At 34.1% G+C, this 10991-nt stretch overlaps 1 protein-coding gene across 1 annotated transcript; it reads right to left on the bottom strand.

Moving 5' to 3' along the window:
- Nucleotides 1–867: 867 nt before the first annotated feature.
- Nucleotides 868–10724, bottom strand: LOC132724536 (uncharacterized). The gene is made up of 6 exons (XM_060709403.1): nucleotides 10332–10724; nucleotides 9731–9813; nucleotides 7215–7432; nucleotides 5678–5810; nucleotides 4851–5030; nucleotides 868–1186 (listed from the first exon to the last, which is right to left on the bottom strand). Exons 1-6 carry the CDS (start codon nucleotides 10358–10360, stop codon nucleotides 1113–1115), a joined length of 717 nt encoding a protein of 238 aa, XP_060565386.1. The 5' UTR covers nucleotides 10361–10724; the 3' UTR covers nucleotides 868–1112.
- Between the last annotated feature and the right edge of the window lie 267 nt (nucleotides 10725–10991).

Genomic DNA, 10991 nt, shown 5'->3' with positions numbered 1-10991 from the left:
GGGAGTAAAATAATTGTGTTTGAATCAGAGAAATATCATTTGGATTTGTTAGTCATACACCTTTTTAAAAGAAAGAACACTTATTTGAGGATTGTAACAAACAATATATAAGTGTTGACAGATGTGTAAACATTCATAAAACGGCTAGGAAATTGGAAACTTGGATTTGTTGAAAGGCTGCCTTATGAACGCTGGGTTATTTACTTATTCTTCGGGCTGATGGCTGTCATTGCTTTTCAAGTTTTCAAAACATACGGCAGTTATTGCTCGTTAGATACTTAAATATGCCCAAATGTCATCAAGAACAGTTTTGCATGTGGAAGGAATGTATTTTCAGACTGTAAAAATGAAACAAAACAATTAAGAGACGATATTTGGTGATTGATAATTTGGATGAATAGAAGTAAGTTTTCTTCTTTTTATTACTTTTGACATATAAGTTCTTTATCAATTTCAGCTTTGCTTTTCTCTAAACAGCCTAAAATGGCCGCAATTGTCAGCAAAAATAGAATTGAGGTAATACATGGGGAAAATCTTTAAAAAGTAGTTTTGTCATTGAAAAGTGTGAAATTATATTTTGATAATTTTCACTGTGAAATTATCAAATATAATTTTCACGGATAAATCAGTAATCCACTGAAAAGCATAAAACAAAAGTATAATTATAGAAAATCCAGTAAAGCTTAGACTCAATTGAGCATTTACATAATTTTACAGGTTCTGTTTTACCAAAGACAGCAGATAAAACCAACATTTTGAGATTCAACATTAAAAAAAATTTATTACAATAAATAAATAATACAAAAGACATTTAAGAAATCAGTAATAATGAAAACATATGCTGCATTTCAAAGAGGAAATTAAGTATCTTGCTATTCGTTATTTTTCAGGCATCTCTATATTTCATTTACGTTGGCGGAGATTAAACTGTCAGTAAATCTAACTTCATTTTAAAGGAACTAATAATACAATACGAACAACATACATGTATCTTCTCTTGTTTTATACAATTCTGCACTGAAGATGAATTCACAAATTATGTGTATGTACAGATACCTTACAGATAACACATGTATATAATTATAGTTATATATAATCACAATTATTCTGCATTACTCTGGAACTGCTGTGTCTCCTTGCTCGAGCTCGGGACCTTGGTACGGTGGTGGCGGCTCTACTGGAACTTCTGCGGCAGAATGAAAAAATGAATTGATACCATGTTTAAATTTATGTCAAAAGAAATACCATTCAAGTGAAAGATACGTTTGCACAAAGGTGACATGTGTGTGTTTTTATTTATCTCGGGCGCACGAGATGCTATGTCGCGGCCTCGAGTTACTAAGTCGTGGCCACGAGATAGCTAAGTCGTGGCCACGAGATACTATGTCGTGGTCACGTATACATACATACATACATACATACATCTCATTGGCATTTCCAGATATTACTATTTAACACAGAGTTATGGCTCTGTTATTATGGCTCTGTTATTGCCCTGCATATTTATCAAGTTCAAAGAATATTACTGTTTATGACATGATAAATATATAAATAAAGCCTTATGTCTTCAGTTGTTGTGTTAATAATAACCAGTACTCGGCGGTGGTATAAATTCAACGAATTTGCTTGTTTTATTTGGAAGGGACATTGCCCATGGACAGTAGATAGCCTATAAGGTAAAAGGTATAAGGTAAAATATCCTTGTCTGATGAATAATTTAGAAGGAATAAGCCATGGTTTATATAACCCAGAAAGATCATTACGCCTGATCAGTAGATGACATCTAATAATTTCGAGGTCATTGGGTCAAAATTCAGGGTCTCAGTGACTCTAAATGTAAAATTATTGACCAGTCAATAAGTTGTATAAATGGCACTTTTACAGGATGGTGAAGTAGGGGCATCCTTGTACTTATAGCACATGTCTAGTTAATAAGGGAAATTCATATAAATAGTGTATTTTGATTGGTTAATTATCTCGCGCGCACGACTTAGTTATCTCGTTTCCACGACTTAGTAACTCGTGGCCACGACATAGTATCTCGTGGCCACAACTTAGCTATCTCGTGGCCACGACTTAATAACTCGTGGCCACGACATATTATCTCGTGGCCACGACTTAGCTATCTCGTGGCCACGACTTAGCTAACTCGTGGCCAGAAGATACTATGTCGTGGCCACGAGTTACTAAGTATACACTTTATATATTATGAATTTTTTAAACTGAACAACTTACTTTTACATTCAACATTAATCTTTGAAAATACTCAAGATATTCACTTTGAACTTGTCTTTAGAATCATATTAGAAATCACCTTCCAAGGCCCTTAAGACATTAATTTTGACTATAGCCTTTTGTTGGGACAATTTTGTGGTCGAATCGGTCAGTTTGTACGTACTACGGTCTGTTAACCTTGTTTATACGATAACATGAGAAGGAATAAGTCCTGGTTAATTATCCCCCGCCGATGAAATCGGTAGAAGGATATAGTTTTGGCGTTGTCCGTCCGTCCGTCCTTCCGCACTCACAGGACAGTAATTATGTGGCTAGAGGGACAATAGGTAACTGTTCTTTCTCTTTGATGTCATTCATTCCGTAATGCTTTTATGTGGCTATTTTCTTTTGTGTGGCTTAAAAGAACAATAGAGAGAACAACAGATTAGGCACATAATTACTGTCCTGTGAGAACGTCCGTCCGTCCGTCAGTCCGTCCTTCCGTCCGTCCGTCCACCCGTCCAAATTTCTCTGCAACTGGAATTCAAGAGAAGATGCGCATATCGTCGGCTTGTTCCAGTCAGACCCTTTAAACTCAGAGTTATGGCCCTTGATTAATTATGCAGTATGCATATAGAGTAAAAATCGTTTCCGCGCTACTTCTCTGCAACTACTGGCTGGAATTCAACGAAACTTTATCGGAACCTTCAATACCAAGAGGACATGCGCATATCGTCGCCTTGTTCCGGTCAGACACTTTAACATGGAGTTATTGTCCTTGATTAGTTATGCAGTATGCATATAGAGCAAAAATCATTTCCGCGCTACTTCTTTGCAACTACTGGCTGGAATTCAACAAAACTTTATGGGAACCTTACATGCGCATATCGTCGCCTTGTTCGGGTCAGATACTTTAACTTTGGCTCTTGATAAGTTAATTTTGCAGTATGCATATAAAGCAAAATCGTTTCCGCGCTACTTCTCTGCAACTACTGGCTGGAATTCAACAAAACTTTACGGGAACCTTCAATACCAAGAGAAGATGCGCATATCATTGCCTTGTTGGGGTCAGACATTTTAACTCAGAGTTATGGCCCTTGATTAGTTATGCAGTATGCATATAGAAAAGTATTCGTTTCTGCGCTACTTCTCTGCTACTAATGGCTGGAATTCAATGGAACTTCATTGGAACCTTCAATACCAAGAGGAGATGGGCATATCGTCGCCTTGTTCGGGACAGACATTTTAACTTACAGTTATGGCCCTTGATACTTATGCAGTATACAACCAGAGCAATAATCGTTTCCGTGCTACTTCCCTGTAACTACTGGCTGGAATTCAATGAAACTTTAATGTGCATATAGTCGCCTTGTTTCGGTCAGACACTTATAACTTAGTTTATGGCCCTTGATTAGTTAGGCAGTATACATACATCTCATTGGCATTTCCAGATATTACTATTTAACACAGAGTTATGGCTCTGTTATTGCCCTGAATATTTATCAAGTTCAAAGAATATTACTGTTTATGCCATGATAAATATATAAATAAAGCCTTATGTCTTCAGTTGTTGTGTTAGTAATAACCAGTACTCGGCAGGGGATATAAATTCAACGAATTTGCTTGTTTTATTTGGAAGGGACATTGCCCATGGACAGTAGATAGCCTATAAGGTAAAAGGTATAAGGTAAAATATCCTTGTCTGATGAATAATTTAGAAGAGATAAGCCATGGTTTATATAACCCAGAAAGATCATTACGCCTGATCAGTAGATGGCATCTAATAATTTCGAGGTCATTGGGTCAAAAATCAGGGTCACAGTGACGCTAAATATAAAATTATTGACCAGTCAATAAGTTGTATAAATGGCACTTTTACAGGCTGGTGAAGTAGGGGCATCCTTGTACTATAGCACATGTCTAGTTAAATAGGGAAATTCATATAAATAGTGTATTTTGATTGGTTAATTATCTCGCGCGCACGACTCAGTTATCTCGTTTCCACGACTTAGTAACTCGTGTCCACGACATAGTATCTCGTGGCCACGACTTAGTAACTCGTGGCCACGACATAGTATCTCGTGGCAACGACTTAGCTATCTCGTGGTCACGACTTAGTAACTCGTGGCCACGACTTAGTAACTCGTGACCACGATAAGTATCTCGTGGCCACGACTTAGCTATCGCGTGGCCACGACTTAGTAACTCGTGGCCACGACATAGTATCTCGTGGCAACGACTTAGCTATCTCGTGGCCACGACTTAGTAACTCGTGGCCACGACATAGGATATCGTGGCCACGACTTAGCTATCTCGTGGCCACGACTTAGTAACTCGTGGCCACGACTTAGTTACTCGTGACCACGATAAGTATCTCGTGGCCACGACTTAGCTATCTCGTGGCCACGACTTAGTAACTCGTGGCCACGACATAGTATCTCGTGGCCGCGAGATAAACAAAAACACACACATGCCACCTTTGTGCCACCGTAGAAAGAAAAAAATTAATTATATCGAAAATAGAAAAGAGTACATTTCTGTTTAACTAAATTCCATTGTTTAAAGATAAAAGGAAAATTTATATATTTATTCCAAGTTTGATACATATAATTTTATTTATAAATTCGATTTGATACCTCCTTGCAAAGGATATCCCTCTAAGTTCTGTGTTTGCTCCAATCTTGCTTTATAATGTAAGTTATACAGCGCACGTGACAAAAGAACAGACGACAAAATTAGTAGCAGAAGTATGCCAAATATCCCGCCTATTACAATTATCACAGTTAATGCAGTTCCAGAAACCACGCCCGGTTTACCTGTAGATGTAAACACAAAAATTGTGTGCCTTATTTTTTATCACAAAAATATGGTGGCTGATTCGGAACACTTTTGTGTGTCATGTTGTCGCTAGCGAAAGGACGACAAAGCGCCAAACAACGCGTTGTCGGACTTTCGTCTTGTTGTCCTGTCGCTAACGATGCACGCCAAGTGGCGCGCTGTCGTGCGGCGTGTTGTCGCGATGTCACATTGTCGCTCGGCTCAAATCGAAGGATAGGCTTAACGTTTGGCGTGCTTTTCTAGAGACAGGACGACAAGACGACAGTGCGACAAAGTGCTGTTCGGCGTGTTTCGCTCGCGACAAACGACAAGACCATACAAAAATGCAAAAGTTTGAATAATATATATACAACATGTAAAAGGTTATAACCCAGACCAGTAATTTGAAGTTAAAAAAATTGTTCTATTACAATTACTATATAGGTTAATTAATCAATTTATTAATCTTTATTTTCTCCAATACTGAGGAGTTATATGTTATAATGCTAAGATTATTCTATATCTACAAAGATAGAATATAATTTATAACGTAACAGAAACATAATTAACCAATATACTAGTATGATGACTAATAAAGCATTAACCTCTTAAGCAAATGACATGATAATTTAGAAAAGAATCTTACTTGTGCCATAAATCCTCAGTTCAGCATATCCAAATCCGTCTTTGTGCAGATCTTTCTTCCGTTGAAAAATTATTTGCAGGGTTGATTTAGAGGAACAGAAGTCTGCCGAATGTTTAGTGTCACACCTGTAAGTCTACAATAATGGTCTTATGTCAAGTAAAAGCTTTAGTTTTATTTTAAGGTATCAATAAAAAGAACATATACAATTAAATTTGAAAAATGAATATAATAGAAAAATTTTCTTCTATGGTAGACACATTACCATAAATATATTATAAAATATGGATTATTGAATAATCAGACTATATATTTAGCAATTCCGTGTTAGAAAGAGGATAAAGGTGACCCACAATTACCTAATGCAATAACGTACTCTAAACACAAACAGGAGATAAGGTAATTCATGTACATGTATCACCATTATTACTAAATGGCTATACGAGTTCAGCTTAAGAAGCAGAAACCTTAAAAGAACACCACAGGGGTCGAAAAGGCTAAAACTTAAAATTTGAATATCTAACAAAGATCAGTTCGGGAACTTAAAACAATATGGTATGCAACGGTTCATTAACAAATATGATCAGAAATAAGTTGAAAATCGTATTTTTATGCTATTCTTAGCCCGGTTTGAGTGAAAAGCGTTGCAACGCTTTTCAATTTTGGGTCTTTTTTACAATAAGTTGTTATTCTGGAAAAAAAAACGGAGTGAGTCAATGGTCTGATTTTTGCACACAAGCTATTGGTGTAGACCTACATCAAATGGGAAATTAATCTCGAGTCATGTCATGTCAAAAACCTTAGTACGTGTAGTCCCTTTAAAGTAGCACAATGACGATTTCATTGGAAAGGCGGCTGATGTAAATGTATAGTACAATCATTATATATTACGAGTGTTTACATAACCATGATAATCTTTACACGGCATTATGAGGAAATAGCATCTAAAAGGAGAAATGTGTTGTGTTTGGTTTTGAGAAAATAACTTAAGAGTAAGGAAATCAAACATTTCTATTTGCATGTGATACAATAGAAAAATGTTCGCTTCGGAAAAAGAATTAATCAAATACAGATACGTGTATTTATATATAATATTCGTGTCAAACAAAATTGAAAGAATAGCGTACGCTTGTTTAGGATAAAATTGGTCACGAATACACAAAATCAATCATTAACCTGACGAAAGAGCAGTTGAATGTTAGAAAACATTTAACTATGTTTCATATATACTGTATACATGTCTATGACTCGTGTGCAGTTATGAACTCTCCTGATAACTAGTAATATGATATTGATATCGATGAGAAGGCACAACTGTTGAGCTTCTTATATTATTATTTGTTGAATTTCTTGTTATATGCAATCTTTCACGTATATCATTTTAAATCAATATTTAAAATGTATAAGCATCAACTATATTTTGGTACGACTTATGCATGCAAGCAATAAATGGAAAATTTAAAATTTTGTTATTTGAAATCCTTAAATCCAAGCTATTTCCATTCCGTGAAAGACATTACTTTGAATGTATATAACATACCTTTTTCTCAACGGACTTGATACTTTCTGCAAGAATAATGTCAGTTTCACAATCAAGATAATATTCCACAAAACTGACGCACACTTTGTCCTGTGCTGAAATAGTAACAACACAATTGCGTTCCATCAAATGATCAGCACTGTAACTAAATCGTAGTTCCGTATCTTTTAGGATATAAGGCAAGCGGTTACATGAATGCTCAACTGGTATAGACCGATCTGAAATGTATAATTATCATTATTTATTATGTTTAGAAGTCGTATTTCTGCGTATTAAAATACATGTATGAAATATTTATCTGATATAAAAAGAAACATACGTTACCCTCTTTAATCTTAGACATCTTTAACAGCAGTATTGCTACGTTAAATATCCAGTAATTTCATATCAGAAAAGTTTATATTGTACATTTAGAAAGAAACATATAATTTCACCAGTTTTATTTATGTGAAGACAGGTATTATGATTAAGTTAAGAAATAAAAGTTATGTACCATCCATTTCCCTCTGAATAACTTACCCTGCTGGAACTTAAAGTGATAAGTATTTACTATCAGTATAAACCAGACCAGCGTGCTGACTAGTACGAAAGACCGATTTATTTTCTTGAATCCACGATTTCAACTTCATAAATTCACGATTTAAACTTCAAGAAGTCATGATTTCAACTTCATTAATTCATTATTTCAATTTCACAAATTCACGATTTCAACTTAACGAATTCGCGTTTTGAAGTATTAAAGTTTTGGATTTCAACTTCGTGTATTCAGGGTTTTTTATTTCGTGAAGTTCGAAATATGAATTCATCAAGTAGAATTTATGAAGTTAATATCGTGAATTAGTGAAGTTGAAATCGTAGTTCAAAACATTAGTTCATGAAGTTTATGAAGGTGAAATCATGAATTTGTGAAAATGAAATGATGAATTCGTGAAGTTGAAATCGTGAAATCGCGAAGTTGTAATCGTGAATTCATGAAGTTGAAATCATGAATATGTGAAGTTGAAATCGTGTATTCATGAAGTTGAAATCGTGAATTCGTGAGGTTAAAATCGATAATTCATAAATTTGAAATCGTGAATTCGTGAATTACGTATGTTGAAAACGTGACTTCACAAAGTTAAAATTGTGAATTCACGAAGATGAAACTGGGAAAACATAAAGTTGAAATGTCCCCATCGGTCTTTTGTAGACCAGGCGCTATTCTGTTGGCTGACTAATATTGGTGAAAAAGGCGTTAAAAGGCGTGTATATCGAGTTTTATAGCAATTTGAACTTGTAACGGGAGACTTTTCAATGAAAATAGCCATTTTTCACAAAATGCTCATGAAGTAATGGGTTTGAAATTTTTTTTAAAAATCTACCAAACAACAATTTTTCTTCAAATTTATATCATGTATATGTTAGGCCATGTTTAAACATAGAAAAACGCGATTTTTGGTAATTTCAAGTATTTTCATCATTTTCTGTTAATGAAAAAATATAAAAATCTACAAAACAACAATTTTTCTTCAAATTTATATGTAAGGCCATGTTTAAACATGGAAAACGCGATTTTGGGTAATTTCAAGTATTTTCATCATTTTCTGGAAAAAAAAATCTACAAAACAACAATTTTTCTTCAAATTTATATGTTAGGCCATGTTTAAACATGGAAAACGCGAATTTGGGTAATTTCAAGTATTTTCATCATTTTCTGTTAATGAAAAAAATTAAAAAATCTACAAAACAACACTTTTTCTTCAAATTTATATGTAAGGCCATGTTTAAACATGGAAAACGCGATTTTGGGTAATTTCGAGTATTTTCATCATTTTCTGTTAACCCATTACGCGATATACACGCTTTTAACGCCTTTTTCACCCCACCCTTTTTCGTTATCTCAAATGGTGAAAAAATGACTTATTTAGCCCCCCAACACTTGTTTTTGTTTGAGAAATGTTGTTAAAAAAGTGACCACTTTTTCGGCGCGGCCCCCAACGAAAAGATACATCAGGGGGTTGCCAGAAGGGGGATGTGCCCCCTTCTGTTTGGGGGGGGGGGGTCCCCCTCAAAATTTTGGATTTGTGAGAGGCTAAAAATGATATCGATCATAAGGTAACGTGTACGCTGAAAAGCAGTTGACTCTATCTCAATCCATTAAGAAGTTGCAACACTTTGAACTCAATTTTGATGGAAAAAATCAATGCAAAATAGTGATTTTTGGCAATATTGAGATGTCCCCTCGTTGCCATGGTAAGAGGAAATCTATGCCGGAGCATGTTGTCGCAAAGGCAATGGTCCAGTCAACACTTGTGCCAAGTTTGATTAGTATTGAAGAAGTTTTTATAGTTTTATAGCAATTTGAACTTATCACGGGAGACTTTTCAATGAAAATAGCCATTTTTCACGAAATACTCATGAAGTAATGGGTTAAACTATTTACATGTAGATAATAAACAGCTTGATCATTTTATTTCAAATCTTGCAGTTTAATGTTATTGAATCAATCTGAAAAGAAGTTCGTGATAATTCCCCACCTGTTATTGGTCCAGTGGCGACTTTAGGCAACAGAATCAACCATACCACGATAGTTATGATTGGACATCTTTTGTACAACATTCTGCCAAAATAACAATATTTTTCTTTGGTTTGAAATGATTAGGCTAGGAACATACTTCCTACATCAAAATTATCCTTTCAAAATTTTAGAGAAAAATATTATTCAAGCATTTATCTTGATAAAGTTTGTAGTAAGTAAACGTTGTATTATAAAGTATTGTAAATACATGTACTCGTATATTCATGAAGGTATAGTTCAGAAAAAACATTTACTAATAAATTATTCTTGCTATTCTTATATTATATTATATCATAACATAACTAAGGTACCAATATAGCCCACTTGATACGGTTTGGGGGTTAAAGGAGTACAGGGAATAATGAAATTTTAAAAGAATTTTGATTATTATGGAAAGTAGAACCATCTATGATTGATATGGATTTATCATTTGATTTTATCACAGAAACACGATCTTTATCTTAAGTTTACTCCGCAGGAATTTGACACTGCGCTAAAACTATATGAAATACATATGCTTAATACAAAATACTTCGCATATATTTTGAAATTAAACTTACCTGAAATGTTTTATTAAATATTCATGCATCGTTCAGGAAAACTATGACTATAACATCCTGACACATATATTTTTGAATGAAATAAGATAGTTTTCATAACCAATACACCTCAATGTTTGTTCTTAAAATTCTTAAACAGCCAAATATTTATCTTAATTATTTTTGCGTAATTTCGACTTTACAACAAATCATTGTTTTAAACATAAGTCATTATTTTAAATACAGGCACAGCATAGCCCTTGATAAATAAAGATTAGTCATTTTAATTATATCTATTCTTTTATTTCATTATCTAATCTAAGAAAAAGATCTAAAAATCTATCTAAAGCAAAGATAAATCTTTGATGTGCAGCCATGATAACTATTCCATTATAACATGTAAACATAGAGGTTTATAATGTATACATACGGCAAAATATAAATGTTAAATAAAATGTCAATTTTATATACATGAACAGTGATGATTTTCAACTTTAAAAAGTTCGTTCGTTATTTTGACATTTATGGTTGTTTGATAAGCTGGGTGTTTTTCCGAGGGAGTTACAAAGATAAAAAAGGTATATTCAAGTAGTTAATATTGTATCTCTGAAACAAAAATATATCTCGGTCGAATAATTTGATCAATAAACAACAACAAAAAAATGTTTGTAGAGATGTGCT

The sequence above is a fragment of the Ruditapes philippinarum genome, unplaced genomic scaffold (assembly GCF_026571515.1).
Source record: "Ruditapes philippinarum isolate M1 unplaced genomic scaffold, ASM2657151v2 ctg3632_1_1_1_1, whole genome shotgun sequence".
In the NCBI taxonomy this organism is placed as follows: domain Eukaryota; kingdom Metazoa; phylum Mollusca; class Bivalvia; order Venerida; family Veneridae; genus Ruditapes; species Ruditapes philippinarum.
Note: the sequence above shows the minus strand (reverse complement) of the source record. Positions and strands in the feature narration are given on the sequence as shown.

Coding starts and splice junctions, on each gene's coding strand:
- LOC132724536 (XM_060709403.1), bottom strand. CDS start 10,360: ATGCATGAATATTTAATAAAACATTTCAG. Junction 9,814..10,331: donor TATTTAATAAAACATTTCAG/GTAAGTTTAATT, acceptor TTATTTTGGCAG/AATGTTGTACAAAAGATGTC. Junction 1,187..4,850: donor GGGATATCCTTTGCAAGGAG/GTATCAAATCGA, acceptor ATTCTGCCGCAG/AAGTTCCAGTAGAGCCGCCA.